Source organism: Monodon monoceros, unplaced genomic scaffold, assembly GCF_005190385.1.
Source record: "Monodon monoceros isolate NGI ecotype Baffin Bay Population unplaced genomic scaffold, NGI_Narwhal_1 Super_Scaffold_3, whole genome shotgun sequence".
NCBI classification, from domain to species: Eukaryota; Metazoa; Chordata; class Mammalia; order Artiodactyla; family Monodontidae; genus Monodon; species Monodon monoceros.
Genome location: NW_021703780.1, coordinates 70,201,383 through 70,227,177, shown reverse-complemented (window position 1 = coordinate 70,227,177; position 25,795 = coordinate 70,201,383). Strand labels below are relative to the sequence as shown.

General features: G+C 40.9%; 1 protein-coding gene across 2 annotated transcripts in view; it reads left to right on the top strand.

Moving 5' to 3' along the window:
- The window catches only part of ERC2 (ELKS/RAB6-interacting/CAST family member 2), a 961,347-nt gene that overhangs the window by 24,037 nt on the left and 911,515 nt on the right, over positions 1-25,795 (top strand). For both annotated transcript variants that reach the window (XR_003796722.1, XM_029242971.1), the window contains exon 2: positions 6,737-7,533. Coding sequence is in view for 1 of the 2 variants with exons in the window: in XM_029242971.1 (XP_029098804.1) it covers positions 6,877-7,533 (657 nt within the window). In the remaining variant the exon portion in view is untranslated. The remainder of the gene's footprint in view (positions 1-6,736; positions 7,534-25,795) is intronic.

Below are 25,795 nucleotides of genomic sequence, written 5' to 3'. Positions count from 1 at the left end.
TATATATATATATATATATATATCTCAGGAGACTTAAACACATCTGGGGGGGGTGCATTTGGGAGTGACTCAGTAGAACAGGAAGGAATCATAAGACTTAGGAGGACTTGTTAACCATGGGAACTCGCCTTTGCTTTACCTTGTCAACTGAGCCTTTTCATTTGTGAAATCGACATCACTCTGTGTGCTTCAGCTTTAGGGGTGAAATTGTTCCAGGAAACCATCCCTGCTCTTTGTAAATTTGGTGGAAGAGACTAATTCCAAAATAAAGGGTTGGGCCTAGGTTGCTAATTAAAATTTACTGTTAAGAAGCAGATGTATGGGGGTAAAGAAATTATTGTTACTGTTTTGATGTTCTCTGGAGTTCCTATTTGGTTTGATGTTATGTGGAATTATGCATAATACCTCTTGTCTGTTGTGACCTTGGAGTAAGAAACGTCAACCTGTTTCCTCACTTCTTAGATTAACAGCCTGCTGATGATTGACTTGTGTTCCTTTTGACATTCTAGCTTCTTTGTTGAGTGTTTGAAAAAATAAATACAGAATTATATTTATTTCTTGTCTTAGAGGGTCAAAACTCCAAACAGTCATTAGTTTGATCTTCTGTATTTCTTGAAAGACTCATTTCTGAGTCTTCTGGGTCAGTTTCACGTCTCTGCCCTTAAAGCAGATTGTAGTTCCCATAACCATCTTCCCCTCAAACTGTGTTAGATCTGAGATGAAGAAAACTCCGAGAAAGTCTATTCTAGTGGGTAAACTTCCCATAGACAGAAGCTGTGTCTATCTTAATCACTGCTTTATCCCCAACTTTCAAGACTGGGAATTAAGCTGATGCTTAAAATATAATGATTACATGAATAAAGTTGAGTGTTCAGTGAAAAGTTTTCAGGTATTCCAAAGGGAAAAGGGGTTCTCTTGTCAAATAAATTTGGGAAAAGCTATCTTATATACTGAATTTTGGAACAGTCACAATACACCTTAGTGTCCTAAAGTCTCTGAGATATCTAGGTGTAAAATCAAAATCCCGTTAAGCCTTGTTTATTTGAACATTTACGAACTGTTGAGGAAGCGGTGGCCTAAAGCAGAGCTGGTGTAGCACACTATTGGTATTTAATAAATACTTCTTAAGGTGTGTTTACTGAATATGCTGTGATCCTGAGTTGGTTAATTCAGAGATTTTTAGTAGCTTCAGGAGAAGATGGTGGATTCTTGGCTATGTTGAGAGAAAAGAGTAGAGGCTGTGGAGGAAAAACAGCCAAGGGTGAGGGTGTGAGTGTCAACATTTCTGAGGGGAATTTTGATAGTGGGTATCAAGAGCCTTTAAATTTCAAAATTTTACTTCTAGAACTTAATCCTAGGGAAGTAATAAGAGATGTATACAAAGCTTTATCAATCAGAATATTAACTATGTTAATTTTATTTTAAAAAGAAATTACGTAAGTGTCACGTAATAGGTGATTGGTTGAGGAAATGATTAGATAGCCATTCAAAGAAACATTAAATGACTGTTTCAGTTTTTTTGCTATGTAAAAACAACCACCAAAATCCTCCAAACTCAGGAGGCTTTAAACTACAATTTATTATTTTCCATCACTACGTGGGTTGATTGGGTGGTCCTTCATGTTACACATAATGTTGACTGTCACTCATGCAGCTGATTTCAGATGGCAGCTGGGCTGGGCTGGGCTGAGGTCCAAGATGGCTTGTCTTACCAGTCTGGCATCTTAGTGCTGGCTGTTGGCTAGGATACTTCGGTTCTCCTTCTCATGGTCTCTCTATCTCCATGTAGTATCTCATCTTCCAGGGCCTTTCTGTGTGGTTTCTCTTTCCAGTAGGATAGCTTGAACCTTACATCTCTGGTTTTTAAGAGAGCAGAAACAGAAGCTGCTAGGCCTCTTCAAGGATAGGCCCAGAGCTGGAACAGTGTCACTTCTGTAGCATCTGTTGGTCAAAGCTGTCATGAAGCCAGCCCAGATTCAAGAAGAAGGGAAATACCATCCATTTCTTAGTGGAAGGAGAGACAAATCTGTACAGGAAGGGGAGGAATTTTGGTGGCCATCTTTGGAGACTTATGATGGCCATTAAAAATCATGTTCTATCAAAATATCTTATGGCATTAATGTTAAGTGGAAAAAGATGTTAAGAATAAAACATTGAGGAAAAAGATAGTACAAGACTTTATATGGAATATAATAAGGATTTTGTCTAAAATTATACACACGCAGTTAAAAGGAATTGGAAGCAACGACATCAACTTGTTAACAGAGGTTGTCTATGAGTGACAAAATTGAGAGTGTTTTCATTTTCTTCTGTACACATATATGAATTTAAAAATTTTCTGTATCATCTATTAGTTGTTTTAATCACTTATTGGGCCATTGAGAAAGTCTTGACAAATTTCAAAGATTAGAAGATATATGTATTAAGTTCTATGATCCCAGTGCCATAGCATGAGGACTACAAAGTTTTAGCCAAAAACCTCTATCTACTTTGACATTTAAATATATCCTGAATATTCCCTGGGGTAGAAAAAATTTCAAAAGAAGAGCTGTTTAAAGAAGAGTTCTATACATAAAACATATGCAGCCAGTGTGTGTAATCTTACATGCATTCATCAGAAAATATGATTGATGATAAATGAACATTTAGTGCAAAACGGCAAATGTAACTAAACACAAAGGAAGTAGAAATTATTAAGGATAAAGAGATATTGATGAAATGGAAGACAAACTGTAGTAAAATGTATCAGTAAAACAGAAAAAAATGTATCTTTAAAACACTAAAAAATAGACAAGAATTTGTCATATTGTCATCAAGAGAAACAGAAAAATACAAACAACATTAGGAATGAGATGGAGACATAACTTGAAGAGATTTTAAAAATTTGAAGGAAAAGTTATACAGAGCAATACCAGGAAGACTGAAAAATCTCAAAGGAACAGACTGTTTCTCAAGAAACATTTTAATGATCATTGACACCAAATAGGCAGCAAATCTGAATAGATCAGTAAACATAGTAAAAAGTGAAAAGATAATCAACAACTAAGCCCATTTAATTTTATGGGTATGTTCTACCGAACATTTCAGGAATAGAGAGTCTTTATTATGCTAACTGTTCCAGAACATATGAAAAATGGAAAGCTTCTCAATCCATTCTATGACACTAAACTACCGATACTAAACCTAGAAAAGGAGAATGCAAATATTTAAAGAAACATTATTTCAAGCTAGTTAATATATCTGTGCATGTTATGTCATGTGTGTGTTGTGTGTGTGTGTATTTCCAGAAGGAGCAAATCCACTTTTGTTTGTTGGTTGTTGCAATTCTCCAAAGCATTGGCCAGCTGGGCTGGTAATATCACTGCAGATTAAATCTGTGTGGGTGTAAATTTTACTGAATTCGGATTGGGACCTCAAACCTGGCTAGGGACCTCAGAAATGTCTGCCTCTAGACACAAGAGAAGAGAGAGAAGGACAAGTTAGATTTTATCACTTCTTGGAAGATACATCTGTAAGTGGTGGCTTAGCTAGGACCTAGATTCTAAACATAGCAAAAATAACAATTAATTTAACTATTGGAATTATAGAAGGAAAAAATTATTTTCTTAAGTTGATAATGATGAAAAGGTACATTAAGAGAAAAGAAAGGTCTCAGAAAATAGCCTAACTTTACACCTCAAGGAACTAGAAAAAGAACAAAGTAATCCCCAAGTTAGTAGGAGGAAGAAAATAACAAAGATCAGAGTAGAAATAAATAAAGACTAAAAAGACAATGGAAAAGACCTTTATTATAGAAAATTTAGAACATGCAAATAAACAAAAGGAAGAAAATGAAAACCATTTTGAACCCCATCACTGTTAACATTTTGACGTGTGTTGTACCAGTCTTCTCTGCAAGCTAGTGTGTATGTATATGTGTTTTACAATGTGAATTGACCATAAAAATGTTTCTGAGTCTACTTTTTCCCCCCACTACTAGTATGTCATGAGCATCTTTCCATCTCATGATTAATATTCGTTACATATTACATATGTAATATGTATTACATAACGTTAAATATTCATGTAATGGTCACATTATTCTACTTTCTGTCTGTCTGCCTCATCATTTTTGTAACTGAATTCCTATTGTTGGAACCGTTGACTCACTTTTTTTAGAGAACAGATTATTCATGCAAAAATTTTAGATACAAAATGATTTTTGTATATTTTCAAGGAAAACAAAATTAAGCTTTGAGAAACAAACATTTGAAACTAAGTTCCTTAGTTAAGAACAGGTGTATAATTCTTTGGAGAGACTTTTTAGGAGAAAGCTGTATGCAAAATATTTCTTCATACTATATAGAGGACTCTCTAGGGCATAAATGACAGATACCCTAATTCGAATGGAACGTAGCAAAAAAGAAAATTTATGGGTGAATGTATCAGTTTTCTGTTGCCTCAGTAATGCTGCAAAACAACCAACCACAAAACATCAGTGACATACTGAGAAGTATTTATTTAGTCTATGAGTGTATGGGGCTCACTGGATCTCAGCTGGACTTACTCATGCATCTGTGGTCGGCTGCTTGTTTGCTAGGCAGCTCTGCTGATCTTGGCTGGGCTTACTCAAATGTCTTGGGGTTGGCTGGCTATTGGCTAGGATACCTTGACTCTTATTTTATGTTTCTCATCTTTTAGCAGGCTAGACTAGGCATGTTCTAACTGCCATGGCAGAGGAAAATGAGCAAGAGGGTAAACACACAAGTGCTATTTCAGGCCTCTGCTTGCTTCCCATTTGCTATCACATTATTGGCCAAAGCAAGTCACATGACTGAACCCAGAGTCAGATTGGGAGGGCACAGCCAAGGACCCAGATACAGGAAGGGGTAAAGAATTGAGACCATTAATGTAGTCAGTCTACCTGGCATATGTAGCTAAAATGGCCTAGGGATAGATGTAGCGTCAGTGACTGCTGGATCCAGGGTTTCAAGTGATGTCACCCAGTTTGATTTCACACTATTCAAAGTTTGGCTCTGCTTTCCTTTGCGTTAGCTTCATTATCAGAGAAGCACTTTCCACATGGTAGTACTCAGAAGCTCTATCTTGAAAGCAAGTAATTCTAGCTAAAAAAGAGCTTATCTTTCCCAATTATTCCAGCTAAAGTCATGATAGGGAGTGTTTTTGGACCAGTGTGGGTCACATGCCTATCCCTAAACCACCTATCATGTCTGGTGGATGGAATATGATGATTGGCCAGGACTGGGTCATGTTCTCACCGCTGGCACCCTCCAGGATAGAATGGAGGGAGTCAGCCTCACCTAAACCTGATGAACTGTGGGTAGAGAGTTGGGAACAATTTCTCTAAGAGAAATAGGGAGTATTACCAGAAAGGTGGGCCGGGGTGGGAGAGCTGAGGGAGAATGAAAGATAGGCAGGTAAAAAAAGATATATAATGCTATTAATGCACTTATTGATACTACCAACAAAAACTATTTATTGACTATTCTGTGCTAGGCACCAAACTGGGTGTTTTAAAAGCATCATCTTACCTATTTCTCACAATACTGAGTAAGGTGATTTTACCCACATTTTATTGATTAGAGAAGGGAAGGATGTGACAGTTAAATAATTTGCCTAAGGTCACTCAGCTTGTCAGTGTTAGAATGGATATTTGAACTTCGGTTGGCCCCTCTCCAAAATTTGTGGTCTTAGTGTTTAAAAGCTGAAGCAAAAGAAAGAACACTAAACATACCCTAAGAGGAAGAGCAGGAAGCCATGATGCACCCCATTAAGGCCATTTGGATCCTAACACTGAAGGGATAATCACAATCCTGTAGCCCTAGCTATGTAAATCTGCACCAAAGTACTTGAGTAACTATGACAGGGAGCTTTTCTCTAGGTGTTGTGGGACCAGGAACTCTGACATGGGGGACTGTTTCCCTGTGCCATTTCTGTACAGTTGTAGAGTGGTTAATATGAATATTTATGTCAACCAAACTGGAAAAAATTCTCAAAACACTAGCCTGAAAGATGTGTATGAAGGGGGAAAGAGACAGGACTGCCATGTTCCTTGGTGATAGCATTTAGGATCTGGCTATATGTATAGGAGACTTGTTGGTTGAGCCACCTTTTTCTTCTAGCTCCAAGATGGCCAATAGGTTCCGACTCATGTGTCAATACCAGTTGATTGGTAAACCATCTAGAGTGTTGTGTTGAGAAGAGTTCTGGATTTTGTGGGAAAGAGAACTGTGATGGATTAGTATTGTCTGTAATGGTTACAGGAGAGGGAGGTAACAGCCTGCTTGACTATTATTTGACATCCTAAGAAGCAACAACTTCTCAGAGTCACTGTCAAGCCACTTGTGTATGGGGGTCTTGTCCCTAGGATGGAGTATTTTATCGCTAGGGTCTGTATGATAAGGAATCCTATGGTGAATTTTTCTGGAGGTCCCAACTGTCACTTAGCACAGACTGAAATGCAGAGCTTCATTTTCTTAAGGAAAAATGAGCTTATTTTTTGCTCTGAGAACTTTTCACCTTGCTTGGGAGCAGGGTTGGGGGGAGTTTACAAAATGTTTACGTGTAGTAAGTAAAAGTTTGGGATCACTATTATTTTTAAATAAGCATAGGTGTGACTCTATCATCTATCATCATCAATCTATCATCTATATACGTATTTTAAAAATATAATGCAATTAACAGTCAGAGTTCTAAAGAAATTTGTTTTTGATTATCTTTTTTTCTCATTTTTCAGATCTCTGATTGGATGCATTTTCTGATACAGACTATGAAAAGAATGCAGTGAAAATTCTGGCCAACAGTGGAAATATTGGCTTAATCTCCAACTTAGTATAGCATTCCTTCTCTTCTGTAGCACCTCATAATAGAAGAAAAATGTATGGAAGTGCAAGAACAATCACCAATCTGGAAGGTAGCCCTTCCAGATCTCCTCGTTTGCCAAGGTCTCCTCGTTTGGGCCACCGAAGAACAAGTAGTGGGGGAGGTGGAGGAACAGGCAAGACTCTGTCCATGGAGAATATCCAGTCCCTTAATGCAGCCTATGCTACGTCTGGACCCATGTATCTGAGTGATCATGAGGGGGTGGCTTCAACAACTTACCCAAAGGGCACCATGACTCTGGGAAGGGCCACAAATCGAGCTGTATATGGAGGCCGAGTCACAGCTATGGGGAGTAGTCCCAATATTGCCTCTGCTGGACTTTCCCACACAGATGTCCTTTCATACACAGATCAACATGGCGGTCTGACCAGCTCATCCCATCATCACCACCACCAGGTCCCCTCCATGTTGAGGCAGGTAAGGGATAGCACAATGTTAGACCTTCAAGCCCAGCTCAAGGAACTTCAGAGAGAGAATGACCTCCTCCGGAAAGAGCTAGACATCAAGGACAGCAAGTTGGGGTCTTCCATGAACAGTATTAAGACTTTCTGGAGTCCTGAGCTCAAGAAGGAGAGAGTCTTGAGGAAAGAAGAGGCAGCCCGGATGTCTGTCCTCAAGGAGCAGATGAGGGTTTCCCATGAAGAAAATCAGGTAGGTTATGACTCATCTCAGTGTTTTTCAGCCTTGGCTTCTCACGGAGTAGTTGATGGTTTGCAGATGGTACCACGGCCTGTGCAGAAGAAAGTTTGGCATCATCAAGATAGCTATGGCTTAGTATGTGTTTGACTTGGAGACTAGCAGAGGGCATAGGAAATATAAGGTTACAGCTTGTGATCTCCTTGTTTTCCAATAACCTTTTCACATTGCTGCAGAAGAGGGGGGAATCAGTCCTCATTGGCTAACTTTATACTTGGTTATTTTTGTTTTCTTTTTCAGTAGTCACAAGAGCAGCTCAGATGTACTTCCTTCTGAGTAGAAGAGGAAAACGTTGATTTTTGCAAGAGTAGACACTTTTTTTTTTTTTTTTTTGCGGTACGCAGGCCTCTCACTGCTGTGGCCTCTCCCGTTGCGGAGCACAGGCTCTGGACGTGCAGGCTCAGCAGCCATGGCTCACGGGCCCAGCCACTCCGTGGCATGTGGGATCCTCCCGGACCGGGGCACGAACCCGCGTCCCCTGCATCGGCAGGCGGACTCTCAACCACTGCGCCACCAGGGAAGCCCAAGAGTAGACACTTTAACAGCAACATTTAGAGGGCCACATTTGACTGGTGAATTGATTTTTTTTTAATGCACCAGCAACATTTCCTTCTAGAATGAGGGAAGTTGGTTCACTAAATAGCAAACTGAACAATATTAAATGGGATTGGATAGGATGGGTTTGATGTCATGTTAGAGAAACACAATAAATTTTAACCTGGTCTTTCTACCTTTATTCATTCAATATTAATTAAGCACCTACTATGTGCTTACTCTTTTTTGATCCATCTTCCATGGCATAGCAAGATTAGTTTTCCCATTGTATACCTGCAGTTATGCCATTCCCCTGCTTTAAAGCTCTCAATAATTACTCATTGCCTCCAGAATGAAGTGTACCTCTGGCTGAGCCTACAGTACCTTCTATCTCATACCACCTCCTTCCACATCTTCTGTGCTACCTGCACTACCACTTGGTAATTCTTGCACATACTCAAAGTTTCCCACCTCCTTTCCCTTCTGTTCCTTTCCATTCGTGGCCTTCTCAGCATCCCCTCTCCCTGCCTCTTTTTGTTCAGTCCCAGCTAGTCTTCATTTTCAAATCCTACCTATACCGTGAGGCTCATTTATATGCTGCTGTTCATAGGGGCTTTGGAGTAAGACATGCCTGGGTTTATATCCCAGCTTCACCTCTTATTAGCAGTGAGATAAATGCTAAGAGATGGGAAGTAGAGGCTGTTGTGCCATTTGGCTGGAAAAAATTCCCAGATGTCGTTTAACTTTCTGTAGAAGCTGGAGGTAATTTTAACTTGGCTGAACTAGTCATTCTCTGATAGTTGGTCCTGATGCTGTCCTAAGGAAGCTCTCTGCCTTTCTTGGGGTCATCTGCTGGCTTCTATCTGTTTCCCTGGCTGCCACCCCTTTGGAGTCCAAGCGTTTGTAGAAGCATTTCTGATCTGTATGAGAATCTGCTCTTCGTTTTCCTTCTATGTGCGGAAAGCAATCACCTTATCCCTTTGATTATCTGAGAATTGCTCTTCGTTTTCCTTCTATGTGCAGAAAGCAATCACCTTATCCCTTTGATTATCTGACAGAGCCTTTTCTGGTTTTCAGATGTGGAAATATGATTTTTGGTTGGAACAGAAAGCTTTGTTCTTCATTCCTAAGTCAAATCAATGCCCTTCACTATCATTTCTGCTTTCTTCTGACTTTGCTGGTTTATGAAGTCCATTTCCCCAGTTCTGTACTGGTTTTCTTCCTTTTTTAGTTGTTTTGGAAAATGGTTAAAGCAGTTTAGGAATGATGCAAGTAATGACAAAAAGCTTGGAAGCCATTTTTAAAGCTGTCAGCTGCAAAATTACTTGTTTCTTATGGTTTTATCATTAAAAAAATTTTTGAGCACAGATCCCTACTTATACATGTATATTTATTTATAAATTACACAATGTGCTACTGTGCCAATATATTATGTTTCTTCTTTGACATTCACAAAAAATTAATATGGAAAAGAAAAAATAAAATAAATAATTTATTGAGGTACATTTTAACGACACACAAAACCTTTTTGCTTTGACTAAAAACATTTTAAGCCCCTTGTCTATTTTGTAAGACATAGTTCAGTTTAAAGCAGGTAATATCCACAATTCCACTTAACTGTCCCATGTTACCTTAGCCAGAAGGAAGTGAATATTTGAGGGAACCTCTTCCTTGTTCTGGAACCTACTATGATCACAGGCTACCTTGGTTACTGTGGGTGACATATGACTATGCAACATATGACCCAGTGAAAGCCCTAGTCTTAATCTGTATATTAAATATAAGTAAACTATAATTATTTTCTTTTTTAGGTTAAAAATATAAAAGGAGGAAGAGGCATGGAGATTTTGAAAAGTCAATTTACTTGCAATATGAAGTAGTATTACAAAGTAAAGAATATAAAAATTGACAAAAAGCAAGGTATTTAAAAAAACTGAAGTGCCCCCCCCCCAGAAGTATATCAGGATCCCTTTCAGGAGTATATGAATACCTGTTGGTCAGAATAGGGTCGATCCTGCTGCAGTAATCAACAGACCTCAAATCTCAGTGGCTTAACCCATCAGAGATTTATTTCTTATTCACCTGAAGTTATGAAGCAGGTCAAGTGACTCGCCAGGGCAGCTCTCCTCCAGGCAGTGACTCAGGATCCGGGCTTTCCTCATCTTGGCACGTGGCTTCAAGAGTTGCTACAGCAGAGGAAAAGAGTGCCTGTGGTGGCACATTGGCTTCTCAGTTCCTTGGACTGGAAGTGACACAAATGCAAGGGGGTGTGAGGTGTAGTCCTCTCTTCTTTCCAGGAAGGAGAGGAGAGTCAGATATGAAGGAGCACTAAAAATTTGTACCAGTGGAGTTTTTATATTTGTCAGAAAGTGGAGCGAGATGAAATAAAGTTTGGGGAAGAATCCAGAGTTCTGCCGTTGCTGCTGTTTCTATTATTACTGCTACTGCAATCAGTAGACATCAGTTGGGGGCTTACTATGTACTAGGCATTGTGCTTAGAGCTTTGTGTACATCATCTTATTTAGTGTTTGCATCAATCATCTGAGGTAGGTGCTAGATTTTTTCTCATTTTACAGGTTAAAAATAAATGTAGAGAGAATAAGCAGCTTGCCCAAGTTCACACAGCTGGTAAGTGACGGAGCTGGGCTTTAAGGCTTTGGTCTATTTTATGCCAACATGTAAGATCTTAACTTTATGCTTACTACCTCCTTATAGGATCACTGAGCTATGAATAGAATCTTAGTATGATAGGAAGATCACACTTCAGATGTTAGGTGAAAAACATGACTAGTTTTGATAGAATGATTAAGAATGTAATTTAGTTTAATTACGATTTTTGTTCTTAATTAGAAATTTATTTCTTCTTAAACTTTTCTGTATGGAAGAAAAGAATGTAAAAGAGAGAAACAACACTTGATTGTGGTTTCTTAACAACCACAACAACAAATGTACTTCTACCAGGGGGTATTTGGATAATTAGAATTTCACTAACTAAATTCAGGTGATCTAAAATGATTTGAATTGTGCTATGTGAATAGAAATGGGAAGCAGGTCCATTATAGTGTGGAGATGAGGATATTTGGACGCTCTTGTATATGAAATTCATAGTTCTGTGAATTTAATGATCACAGGCACAGACCTTTCACCCTTATGTGCAGTGTTACAGAGGTCTCCCATTCATCAATTCCTTTGCAGTATATTTTGAAGTCCTTGTGGTTCTGTCAGAGGAAGCTGAACCCAACTCCAGATCTAAGGGAGGATGTTGAACACCCGCCCTGTGTTGAAGGAAGTACAGACCTTGGAGCCAATGGGTAGGTGGCTATGACCAAATTTCTTATGTGTGAAGGGTAGATGCCCAGGTTCCTGGATGGATATTCCACCCCAGACCCCCTTCCCATTCACACTTCCTAGGTTCTCTCCAAGGCCCTACTTCTCAGCCACAAAGATCTGCATGTATAGAAATACATTTGGGATACTAAGTTACAGTACTGATGTGTGGAATTTTTGGTTTGTTTATAGAAACCAGAGTGCATGGATGCAGAGTTATGTGTATTCCAGCACTTGAGCTTTTTGCTTCACGATGTATTTTCTTGATGGAGGAAGAGTGGGGTGGAGTCTCGTGCTGTCAGTGTCACACCTGTAGACTGATTTGGGGAGAGATGAGGAGAAAAGATTTAGAATAGATGTTAGACTGCCACTTGAGGTAGTCCTCTTTTTATTTTTAATGGCCTGTGGGGTAAGAGTGGATGTTGGGGGCAAGAGAATGCAACTGTGTATGGGGAAGTTAAGTGACCCGTTTTTCTCTAAAAGATGATATGGTGGTCTTTTCTTTACAACCCCATTCTATTTACCCATACAATGGAGATCAGAGAGAGAAAACATGGTAGAAAATACATTTTCAGAAAGTTCATAAGGACTTATATCTTGCAGTTTTGTGCATATAGGTTATTAACTTTTCATATCCCTGGATTTTTAATGCAATTGTTAACTTTGTATTTTTAAAATTATTATTATTTATTTATTTATATTTGGCTGTGTTGGGTCTGCATTGCTGAGTGCGGGCTTTCTCTAGTTGTCGCGAGCGGGGGCTACTCTTCATTGTGGTGCACAGGCTTCTCATTGCGGTGGCTTCTCATTGCGGAGCACAGGCTCTAGGCGCACGGGCTTCAGTAGTTGTGGTACGTGGGCTCAGTAGTTGTGGCTCGCTGGCTCTAGAGCACAGGCTCGGTAGCTGTGGTGCACGGGCTTCGTTGTTCCGTGGCATGTGGGATCTTCCTGGACCAGGACTCGAACCCGTGTCCCCTGCATTGGCAGGCAGATTCTTAACCACTGCGCCACGAGGGAAGTCCCAAACTTTGTATTTTTATTGGATTATTTTTTCCAAATTAGGTGTACATAAAGCAGTTTTTAGACATTTTCCTAATTCATGCATGGCTAGTCAAGGATCTTCATGAATATAAATAGCGTCATACTCTGGAAGATTGTACTAGATCTAATATTTACCCATCTCGTGTGTGCAGAAGTGGGACAAGGTCACTGGGAAACGTAACCTAAGAAGTGTAAGTAAACCTGTCTGGGGAATGTTATGGCTTTTAAGCAATGGTTATGTGATAATTTCTATTTCTGGCTTAACACAAGAGAAAATAATCTACTCTAAATCAATATTAATAAGGGTTTTTGATGAGTTTTAGAGCTAGTTTCATATATGATTTATTGATTCTCATTTTGAGCCTGTAACTTGAAAAGGTCGAGGTGGATCACATTTCCGTGTTTCCTTTATTATTATTTTTTCTTTTATTTATATAACTGCAGGGCCATTTCAACAGAGGTCATTCAACTCTGTTCTAAAATATTCATTTCACTGTGAGTGTCCAGATATGAAGAGTTGTACCAGTTGGAAGTGGGTGACAGAATTAATTCTATCTCCTGCTGAAAAGGTGGTGAGGCAGCTGCATTGTGAAGTGGTGTCCATTGACAGTTAAATGCAGCTGCAGTAGCCTTGAGTACTGAGTGTTTATGAGATCAAGGGCTTATCCCTGGAGTGTCGGGTCCCATCAGGTTTGTGGGTGGTACTTAAATATATTCACTACTCAGATCTGTCTTATCCCTATATCTTCTTTTGGGCACCATTCCTTCTACTACTCTGAGATCCATGGATCCCTCAAAGCCAGGTTTCCAAAGTGTGTCCAGGGAAATGACACTTTCCAAAGGGGATCTTCTGGTCAAATAAGCTTAAGACACTACATACTAGATACTCCTAGGAATTCAAACACTATATTTTGGGTTGAATTCTGTCCCCCCTAAAAAAAGATATGTTGGGGTCTTAACCCTCAGTACTTCAGAATGTGACTTTATTTGGAAATAAGGTCTTTACAGAGGTAATCAAGGTAAAATGAGGTCCTTAGGGTGGGCCTAATCCAATATGACTGGTGTCCTTATTAAAAGGAGAAATTTGGACACAGGCATAGACATGCACAGAGAGAAGACCAGTGGAAGAGACAGGGTGAAGATGGCCATCTATAAGCCAAAGAGATACACCTGGAACGGATCCTTCCCTTACAGCCCTGAGAAGGAAGAACCCTGCTGACACCTTGATCTTTTTTTTTTGTGGTATGCGGGCCTCTCACTGTTGTGGCCTGTCCCATTGCGGAGCACAGGCTCCGGACATGCAGGCTCAGCGGCCATGGCTCACAGGCCTAGTCGCTCCGCGGCATGTGGGATCCTCCTGGACCAGGGCACGAACCTGTGTCCCCTGCACCGGCAGGCGGACTGTCAACCACTGCGCTACCAGGGAAGCCCTGACACCTTGATCTTGAACTTCTGGCCTCCAGAACTGCGAGACAATAAATTTCTATTGTTTAAACCAACCAGTTTGTGGTACTTTGTTTTGGCAGTCCTAGCAGACTAATATAACATATCAGCATGTGAAATGCTCTAACTCTTGCAGTTAAAAATATTTATTAAACTTGCTTAATCCAGCAATTTCCCAAACTTACTTGACCATGAAACTTTATCTTAAACTGAACATTTATGTATTAGGCAGCTATTGCTGCAGTAATGCTGTCTAACAAGCCATACTAAAACTTGCTAGCTTAAGAAGATAGCATTTACCTCTCCCTTACATGTTTACAGGTTGGCTGCAACTTAGTTGGGCAGGTCTGGGCTCTGAGCACCAGGCTCTAGGCTGAAAGTGGGATTCAGGTACGTTCCACGTGTTTCCACATTCTCTTTGGAACAGCAGCTATTCAGGGCTTTATCTTCTGATGGTGGATCACAGACACCAAGTGATCCAACCAAACCACATAGATGCATTTAACGCCTCTGCTTGCATTTTGTCTACTAACATCCTGTTGACTAAAGCATGTTATGTGGCAAGTCCAAAGTCAGTGGGGTCAGGGAAATCTATTCCCTGCGAAGCAGAAAGGGAGTGAAGTGAATATATACATACATACATACATATATATATATATATATACAAATCCTATCTGTCACAAACTATAAATATTCCTAGAACTAAGGGTATAAAGGCCATACTTTGGGAAAGACTTCTTTAAGAGCAGCTCTGGAATTGTGACATTAAGTTTGAGACTTCTAAAGTGGATGAACCTTTTCAGTGTGGTCAAAGTTTCCTTCAGTGGCTGGGCCTTCTAATATCCTAATGATGCCTGATTAGTGGCTCACCTTCAGGCTCCTCCTCCCCTTCCTGAGGTGACTGACCAATGAAACTCAAGTGGAAATCTGGGAGATTCTAGGCAAACTTTTATTTTCCTGATAAAGGAATAAATGTCACCAGCAGTGCTCCTTCCTCCTTCTTTCTGTCTTTAGTGTCAATACGTTGCCTGTTAGTAACCATGGAAGGAAGGACAAGAAAAGCATAGAGACATATGTCTTACCATCTCTGAGCAGTTGCACCAGCCCCAGCAATGGCCTGCCTCCAGACTTCTAGTCATGTGAGAAAATAAACCCCTAGTTGTTTAAGTCACTGCTGGTTGGGTATCCTATTACTTGCAGCTTAGTACCTTCCTAACTGATAAAACATAGAAAATCATGAACTGATAATTATTATTCTAATTATCACCAGTCATCAAACCGTAAAAATAGGTGCATTTCAGTGAGGTGAAATGAGACCTTAAAGGACCTTACACATGAGAATGAAGAAACCTACTTACTAATGGTATTGGACAATACTCTTTAAGTAGTGACACGAATGCTATTGCTAGCCTGTATAAGCGAAAATGGAAATTTATTAGTTCCTGCAATGAAATTGCAGAAAGGCTCAGGTATGGAGCTTGGGGTTGACTGGATCCAGGGCCTCAGACTGTAGCAGGACTTTGTCTCTCCCCATTTCTTCATTTCTGGTTCTCAATATCTGCCTGTACGTGTGAGCCTCATTTTCTCCTTCATGTGGTAGGTCATAATTGAAGCTGTAAGAGCTCCCTGTGTCTTCATTTATCATTTAGAAAATTTATGGAAGGACTTTGGTCCTGCCTTGGTTATATTCTTTCTCCAGGACTTAATGAGTGTGTGTGGTGGCAGGGGACAGGTATGTGAGAAGGGGTTACCATGGCTGGTGACCTATTAGAACTGCAGGCACTGGGAGAGGAGCAATTCTCTAAAGAAACTGACATGAAGGGCGAAGGGATGCTCTAGGACAAAAGCAGGTGTCCACTGCACTGACTTGAGCTGTCCTTAGTCACTCTCTTTCTCCAAATGTCCTTGTAAGTCATATCAAGAGATTTGAGAAATTAAGAAGTCAATCATATGTCATATCTGTAAGTTTTTTCACTTTAACTCTGATTTAAAGAGCGAGTGCCTGTGTGTGTTTTGCCCAATGTTACATGGGCACATGGATTTAGAACTAGGGAATATGGACTAGTTTGGTACCACAACATAACTTGGAATGCTGAATCTTAGAAGAAAAAGAAAATCATCTTCTTCGTCTTGAAATAGTCTTCCTCAGCTCTTCAGAGAATAGTAGCTTTTGTCCACCTTTCCAGAAAGGTGGAAAAACTTTGGTCCAGACTTTGGCAATGACCTACTTAGACTGAAACCACAATTTTAAATGCCTTTTGTCGGTAGGTGAAAACTTCCTTTGGTTCTGAAGATAGATGAGATGGCACGGATCCAACAGTTGATTTCTTTGTTTGCCAGAATGTAGGAGAATGATTTGAAGTGAGCGATACATCTTTGTCACAGATGTCAGCTGATTTTTGCCTCAGTAATCTCTTGCAGTCAGCCCTAGGATCAGCCATGTGCACTGCATTTGTAGCCTTACAGATTTTTATTCCCAGGTTTTCTTATGAAAGACTTGGCTAATGGGAAGAAAATAAACATTCTTGCATGCCAGACCTTGGGAGAACTAAATGACTTCCATCTTCCATTTTCTCTCTGGATCACTTTATTTTGGCTATGGGATAGCAACAGCACACAATCAACCAAAGAAAACATTTTGGAATATTTCAATGAATAGATTATTTTAGTCTCACTTGTGCTGAAGGCACTTATTGAAACCAAGCTCTGGGAGGGGAAGGCAGAGGGAATTGGTCACCCCCAAAGTATTCACTGCCTAATAAAATTCCCTATAGACAACATCCTCAGAGGAATTTAAGAAGCAAGTCTATATTGACAGGAGAAGAAGTAACAGAGTGATTTTATCGGCCAAAGCAGATGGGGTGGGTTCTGAACCTGGCCTCTTCTGGCCAGAGTGCAATTTCAGTTTCTATAATTAGTTGCAGGTGGAGCTCCTGTGTTGTTATTTTGGAGTCCACTGACATCTGTGTGCAAATTCCCACCATCCCCAGTTGGCACTTGGACTCAATAAGTGGTTTGGCTTTGCAGGAGTAGAGAAAATTGTAAATCTATTTCACACACACATAGATAAAGCTGCTCTAAAGGTCAGGTTCTGAAAGCTGTGGAAAGCATTCTCAAAAGTTTGGGAAGTAGGTTTTAGGCAGAATGTGGGCATGCAGCCAAGAGCTAGAGCAGCCTGACAAACAGAATTCTGGCACGTGCAATTTCTTCTCTATTTTTCTGTGAAGCCAGCATTTGATTGTATCTTGGAAGTGACATGCAACCATTTTGTTTTTTCAGTAGGAATATTCTGGAGAGAAGAAGTAATGACTTAAGCATTACTGTCTTATAAACCCATAGCTGGGCTTGTACTGTCTGACTGCAATATACATTGATCAAATTAACTTAGTGGTTCTCAACTGGGGGCAATTTTGCCCCCCAGGGCACACTTGACCACGTCTGGGGACATTTGGTTGTTGCAACTGGGTGGGGTATGCTGCTGGAATCTAGTGGGTAGGCGCCAGGCATGCTGCTAAACATCCTACAATGCATGTTTAGACTCCTCCCACCCCCGCCATATTATCTGTCCAACAGTGTCAATAGATGCAAGGTTGAGAAACCCTGAGTTAATTGGATGGTTACTATATCTTCATCTTTCTTGATTCTTTGCCTATACTCAATTTATTCACTTTGTGAAGTGATGATCAGAATTTATATATTTATGTAAAAATAATGATTTAAAAGGCAAAATGACTCATCATTGTGTGGGAAAGAATTGTGAAAGATGTCTTTAAAAAAATCTTGACCTGGACTAGTAACCATGACTTTTCAAATACCTTGAATTCTTTTAGATGTAGACATTTGGTAAATAGAGATCAGTCTTATAAGGAGATGGACAACCTATAAAGAAAATGAAACATTTTTTAAACTGACCTTTTATGGTGTTTTTTGTTTCTGTCTCACATTGATCTTGAAAGGGAGGGTGGATAAGCATTTTTTTTTTTTTTTTTGCGGTCTGCGGGCCTCTCACTGCTGTGGCTTCTCCCGTTGCGGAGCACAGGCTCCAGACGCACAGGCTCAGCGGCCATGGCTCACGGGCCCAGCCGCTCCGTGGCATGCGGGATCCTCCCGGACCGGGGCACGAATCCGTGTCCCCTGCATCGGCAGGCGACCTCTCAACCACTGTGCCACCAGGGAAGCCCTGATAAGCATTTTTGAGCTCCTGCTATGTATCAGGAACTTACTAGTTGCTTTCCACGTGCATGAGCTCAACAGCCCTGCAAGACATGTGGCATCCCCATTTTACAGATGAGAAACAAGGCATAAAGAGATTAAGTGGTCTGCCTGAGGTCTCACCATTAAAGAGAGCTGGGATTTGAATCTCAGGTATGCCTAGCTCCAAAATTGTTTTCTTTCCACTGTCTTGAAAGGGAAAACAACAGATTTGCTTAAAAACCAGGGAATTTGATGCTGAAGTGGAAGACCTAATATAGAGTGTGAGTAGTAGTGTGCTCCCTGACAGTATCTTAAGGATGTTGTCAAGGAGGTATACAGAAAGGATGGAAAGCAAGAATGAGGAAGGGAGTGTGTTGCTGGGAGCAACAGAGGATAGAGAGCAAGCAGGAAGGAGCAAATACGTTCTTGTCAAGTGAATGAACAGGGGAGAATGCCAAAGGAACACTCCTATCTTGGAAAGCCATCCAGAAGGCTGAGAGGAAGCAACTCCAGGACTGGCTGGAAAATTAAAACCACAGGTGGCAGAGAGAGATTATCTCTTAGGATGCTCATTAAAGGCCCAGCAGATCCTTTAAGGTGGTTATGATTTTGACAAATTTGCTGGGTCCGCAAGAGCAGAGCTTCAGGGATGGGGAAGCTCTTTTTTATGGATTATTGGACCCCAATGAGGATGGTCTCATTAACCCAGTTAGAATTTTCCTGACCTTGTCTCCATCTTCAAGAACTTCAGGGTATATAGATGGCCTCCTGACCCAGGAGTCCCTCAACTGGCATCTCTCAGCTTCCTCTTCAAGTAATTTCTGACCTCACTGGGATGCTCACACCTATTCAGGAATTATCTTTTGTATTGTTGCAAATCTTGTCTCTGAAAGTCAGATCTTCCCCTCTTGGGTCCCAGCATTCCTGATTTCTGCCTTTCTTAGCAACTTTGCCCTATGAAACCTCTTCTTTGTCTTCTTTGAGAATCCAGCTCATTTATTTACTGATTCATTCCGTCACTTCTTGGTTAAGGGAGAATGTAGTTCCAAGTAGCAGAAACACATTCAAGCATGCTGAAGGAAAAAAATGGGGAATTTACTAGGAACACATGAGTTCCTCCCAGACTCTAAGGGTAAGTAGGATAGCCAGGTGTCTTGGGGGGCTGGAATTGAGTTAGTTGGAAAATGATCAGGAATAGGGACAAAGTCTCTCACTCTCTCATTTCTCTCTCAGTATCTGGTTTTATATGTCGCTTGTGAAAAAGTGGCCACTAAAGGAAAGCGTACATGTCTTCTCCATTCAAGTGCTCAATAGATACTGCATAGTTTCTCTATTTCAATTTTGAATTCAGAGAAACAATAATCGGATTGGCCCAACTTGAATCAGAGTCTGCTCTAGATCCAGTCAGCTGTGGCCAAAGGAGTCATGAGCTCTGTGGCCCCCTTCCCATGCCCCACCCCCAGAAGAACTATGGAGAGTCTCTTTGAGAAAGGGCATGTTGGGTAGATTCTCTATCAAGGGAGCCTGTGGGTAAGGTGGTAAGGAGGAATGGGCAGCTATTTCTGGGAAATATGTTTGTGCAACATATAATTGGGAGATTGCCTTCTTTCAGTTATTAGGAGGACCAAGACCAATCAAAGAAAGTTAACTACTGTTACCTCTGTCTATAACTAGCTATTTCAGTAAGCCCTCTGGAATCTCTTGACCATCACACCCATCTTGTCGATCCCTGGCTGTGATTTTGCCCACTGCAGAAATTCCGGAAGTAGTATTGACTGATACCAGGTTCATGCTATCTTATCTTAGTGGAACCCATATGGCTCCTTTACATAATGTCAGATTGCATCCTGTATGGAACTTTAAAAAATTCTCCACTGTTTGTAAACTTCCTTAGTCTCATTGACACTTGGGTCTCCAAACTGGTTGAAATTTTGGTGATAGTATCTGTAGACTTTTAGAACTAGGCATGTTATAATCTGACATCTTCTATTCTAAGGTGTAACAGTTAGCTTGAGTTCTAAAAAATATTGGCTCCTGAGCACATATTATCTAAAAAGGTTGAAAAAAATTAAGATTCACTGATTTGTCCCTTGGAGGAGCTTTCTGAAATACCCATGTAAAATAATATAAAAGTTCCCAATGAATCCTGAAACCAGTAGAAATAAGTAAATATATGCGATGGAAAGTTGGATAATGCACATGATGGCCAAATTTAGAAACTGCTCAAATTTAGAAATGCAGCAAATAATAAATAAAATTTGCCTTCTGAAAATTTTAAAACTTCTGTCTGTGATTTTAGACTTTGGGGACAAGGTACTTGCTGCGAAGCTTTCATTAAACTTCGTAGTTTTCCCTAGGACAATGTGCAAAATCTGAATCGTGCACAACATTTCTCCTCCCTACCCCTGCTCTGAACCCCAAGGGCATTTAGGTAAAACTCTGTCTAGATATTGCCATTTAATATTAAGTACATGTATTAGGAGTAAGAATTTCCTAGTAGTTAATGAAATGAATGAGCTCTTGGTGGTATGAGACATGTCTTTGGCTCACTGCTATTCAGTTTGTGCTGAGCAGTGGGGACACGTACCAGGATTTTGGTGATGGTTAGAGAGTGTATTTGGTAAGGTGGAAGCTTGTAGATAGACTGTACCACATTCACTAAATGTATTCAGGTACAATATACTAGAGGTGGTAGATTTTCTTCTACCCTCAGGAATGTTGCCTTGAAAGAGTCTGCATAGTGTTGGGTGTCATAGTAAAGTATACGTTTAAATATTTCATTGAGGACTTTTAGGTCATTATGTTTGCCTTGGGGTGCCAAAATTCCCAGTTCACCTGAGAGAATTCTATTTCATTTCTTTGTAATTGCAAATAAATCTAAAACTGCAAATTAAATTATGCCATAGGCATTTGTGATAGAGCAAGAAACAAAAGATTTTGGTGAGTTAGAAAGTAAAGGTTAATTGGGTAACTACTGTGTTCCCAGTTACATGCTCAGGGCTGAAGAAGACTCTAAAGTAGTGTGAGACACACTTTTGGTCCCTTTACCATCTCATGAAAATTATTTGAGAGGCATTTTTTTTTTCTATGTAGAATGTGAATAAGGAACATAGCAGTGATATACCTTGTTTTGGACTCTACCTCGGAGTTTGAACATGAAGTTTTAGCTAGGGAAGGAAATTTCTTGCTCATGTTTTTTAACCTTTCTCAGAAGAGTCCTGGATGTGAGCATTTTCTCTGTTCTCTAGAAGCCAAGGCAGAGTCCAGGAGAATGGGCATAGCAGCCTCCCAACGCTCAGCCAATGTGGGGCCTCTGGGAGGGGTTGGGGAGGGGGAGTTGTGGGGAAGGTCTGGGCTCCTGCCTTTCTCAGGCAGGAGGGTGAGGTCTATGAATCACTTTCCCATTTAGCACACCCACCCGACTGCAGTATGTTCCCTTGATAAGAATAAAAATTATCAGTGTAGCTCATAAAGCACTTCCTACGTGTATTCTAAGTGGAATAATGATATTTCAAACTCTGTGCCAAAGGGTTCACCTATGGAGTCTCATTTAATCCCCATGAGGACCCTGTGAAGTAGGTCCTATTAGTATTATCCCCATTTTATATGCAAGCAAGGCAAGGCTCAGAGGGGAGGTTACTTGTCCAAGGTTACAGTTAGCAAATGGCAGAGCTGAGGTTGAGCCCAGACAGACTAACTCCAAAGTAGGTTGCCAAAATCAGGGTCGGCTGAACTATCTAGTGGCCAGCCCTGTGTACACAAGGTAATCTTAGGGCCGGCATGGAGTCTGAATTCAACAACTTGGAAGCGCATGTTGAAAAAGTCATTGCCTTTCCAAATCCCATCCAGTATTTCTGATTAGCTTCTATGAGAAAGTCTCAACTTGGTGCCAGTCTTGAATGCCTTCTTAACACCTATTAGGTGTTTCCTAACCTTGTTGTAGGATGTGTAGCGGCATTCATACATGATGCTTATATTGTAATTCTGGCAGCCACACTTTTACCCTCTGCATCTGATATGTTGCCCATTCAGAGTTTCTGTGAGCTGACTGGTAATGTGGCATTAGTGGGGCCTGCCTTCTTGGCTCTTGTTGGGTTGTCTTTGACAGCTGGTGGTTGAGAGCACCAGCTCTGGAGATTAAGTTCCTGGGTTCCATTTCCAGCTGTGGGACTTTGGGCAATTTAGTTTATCTGGCTGAACCTGTTTCCTCACCTGTAATGTAGGTATAATAATAGTACCTGCTTTAGGTGTAAATTTACTGCTATAAGGGTAAATTTAATAGGATTTAAGTTTAATTGGATTAAATGAGGGGGTTAATGTAAAAATATTTAGCACCATGCTAGCACGAGTAAACATTCAGTTAATAGATTATGATGATAACCATGAGGGAAACCAATCTGGGGACAAAGGCAACACATAAGGGAGTTAGAGAGCTGAGGGAATGGCAGAGAAATGGAACCAGAGCCATACCTGAAGACTGTCCCACCTCTGGATTTCCTGCAATTTGTATAAGCCAATTTGAGTTGAGGTTTACTAATAGCCCAGAGCATCTTAATTGGTAGACAGGGCCCTCTGTTTAGAAGCTTTGTGGTTACAAAAATGAGTAGGTCCTAGCTCCTGCCAGGAGAATGTAGTCTAGCAGGGAAAATGCTGTACTCATAAAAACCTATAAAAAAAAGACCCACTAAAAAAAGGGAAGAAAGTTGTACCTGCCACTAAAGTATACAACTAAAATGCTTTAGAAACCCAGAGAAGGAAGGGATGAGGGAAGACTTCATATAGGGAAAGTGGCATTGGAGTCAGTCCTTGAGAATGGACTAATATTTAAAATGGTGGAAGGTGGGAGCAGGGGTGGGTGGTGGGGAGTCCAGACTTTCAATGGAGAGAATGGACAAGAGAAACTAGATGATTAGAGATTTATTTCATAAAGCATTGGGATGAAGGTAGGGCAAAAGTACTTGTCCAATTATGGCACTTATGTTTAAAGAGGAGAAAGAGAAATTGGACCTTGGAGATCACCTTAAAACTTTTTTCTGATTCAAGAGAAGTAAGTATGGTACTTAATATTACATGGAGGCACTGTATTTTGCTTCCATGATTTTTCCTGTATGTTCCTGGCTCTGTGAACTCCTCTGCCATGGTACAGCAGAAGGATGAGTTTAAGACCTCCTCTGTCAATATGCTGATGGTCAAAAGGGAAGGGTGCTTACAGACCCAGCAGAAGCTCTGCGTCTTTTGAGTTGAGAACAGCCCAGTTTTCCTTGGCTCAGTTCTTTGACATGCCTTTTCTGTTATTAATATGTGTGTGTGTGAGAGAGACAGACAGAGGCACAGAGACAAAGAGACAGAGAGAGAGATAGAGAGAGAGACAGAGAGAGAGGAAAGGAGTGAGGGAGGGAGAGAGATGGCGGGGGAAATGCCATCTCTAAAATGTCATCACTGGATGCGTAGGTATTGTTATATGCCAAGGAGATGCCATATTACAGTCTTGGGAATGTTTTTTCCTTATTGTCCTGTTATTCTTTCTCCTTTATAGATTCAGTGGAATTAGAATACCCTGCTCTTGAAAGCAGTTCAGATGAGTTTCTTAGGGATGGGTAGGAGAGTTTTCTTGCCTGAGATATTGACCCCCTTAGCTGAATCTAAGGCAGCTCATGTTGTTTTACAGATGGCTCCTCTGGAGAATTTTGGGCCATAGTCAGACTTTTCTATTGCTAAAAAAAGGGAGACTCATATTACATTTTTCTGGTAGGCTGCATTGAAATATTTTCTGCAGCATAAGGCGGAAACTATAAATTTTTGTATCACTATAGGGAGCAATAGACAAAAAAGATGAGGATGATTTCCCAATAAATGCTGTTGTCTAAACTCTCAGGAAGGGCAAACTCTCAAGTTGTCCAAAGAAGATCACATGGCTTCCAGGTCTATATAGCTCCACACATTAATCCAACCAAGCTAGACTCCTGAGGACTCAGAGGAGGTGTTTGATTGATTGATTTTTTAAAAACTTTGGCCTGTTTTATTAATCTCTGTCTACTGAATCCATCTGCTACATAATCTATGTCCAGCTAAAACTCTTATGATGACACTTTAATAGTTTGTACCAAAGGAATGGTCTCTCATATCAAGTTCTCTAACCCTAATCTCTCCACTGGTCTTTAGATGTGTCTACCTACTTTCCACTGGAGAAATCACTGCTGTCCCCCAAGGGGATCAAACAAAATGATGACTGAATGGCTGAAATGGATCAAGTCAACAAATATGGAATTTCCACCATTTTCTGGACTAGGTGCTGAGGGTATAGTAATAGTAAAAAATTCTTGCCTCTATGGAGGTTCCATTCTAGTGGAGGAAACAAAAGGAGTCAAAGGTTTGGGGCTTGATCCACTTGGGAAGACTGAGGGCAAAACAGGATCAGGATGCTGTGAGATCATGTTTTTTGATCGTGTTTTGTTGCAAAGTCTCACTCATCCAGGTGGTGATGCTGAATAGGGATGTGGGTTTAGTGGAACTGGCTTTTTTTTTTTTTTTTTAACATCATGGCGGTGGTGAGAATGGATGTTAAACTGCAGTGGGTTGCAAGTGGTAATATAGATTTTTATACTTTTCCTGCAAGGAGCTTGGCTTTGAAGAGATAACTGGAGGGGATGCAGAGTCTGGGGAGTCTTCCCCCACCAATGTGTGACACACTTGGCCATATTTTTAACTTTTAGGGAATGGGCCACTAGAAAGAGGGGTTATTGGTTGAACGAGGCCTGAAAGAGGAGGGAGAACATGAGATGTCTTGGGCCGGTGGTGTTTCTCTTCCTCAAACCCAGGGAGAAGGTGGTCAGGAAAGGTCCAGATAAAGAGATATTAGTAGGTGTGGAGTAAAAGCAGTAACTTTTATCCTAAGGAGATTGCTTTGTTTAACAAAAAGAGAAAGCTCCAGACTACGGAGCTTTAGACTTAACTTAGACTTGACTTTGATGCCAGACAGGATGTGATGTTGGCCCGGTCGCCTCCTCTCCTTGGACCTTCATTTCCCCTGAGGCAGGGGTCCGCAACCCCTGGGCCGCAGACGGTACGGGTCCGAGGCCTGTTAGGGCCGCACAGCAGGAGGTGAGAGTCGGGCGAGGGAGCCAAGCTTCACCTGCCGCCCCCCCATCGCTCGCATTACCGCCTGAACCTTCTGCACCCCCCCTCCGCCCTCGCCCCCGCCCGTGGAAAAATTGTCTTCCACGAAACTGGTCCCTGGTGCCAAAAAGGTTGGGGACCGCTGCCCTGAGGTATCACTGCACTGAGACAAAAATGTTTGGTTGAAACATGCCATATCTCTAAGGCTACTCAAAAATTTTCAGGGAAATTAAGAGTTCCCTGGTGGCCAAAGAAAAAAAAGTGCTGTTTTACGACTCATAAGTGAGATTGATGAGGGGATGGGGCTAGGATGAGGCAGGTGTGATTGAAGCAGACAAAGGTGGATGTTCTGGCGGTCCAGCTTGATGTGCTGGTGGTTTTATGCAGGTGCTGCCGATGGGGCGATTTGCTTGCTGTGGGACGACCCAGCAAGCCCATTACTCTGCTTGGTGGAGACAGGAGCCACCAGCACTTCCCAGGAGAAATTTTACAAGTAAAGGCTAATTTTACTTGTGCTGTTGATGGCATTTCTCGGCTATACTAATTACTATCCTGATAGAAA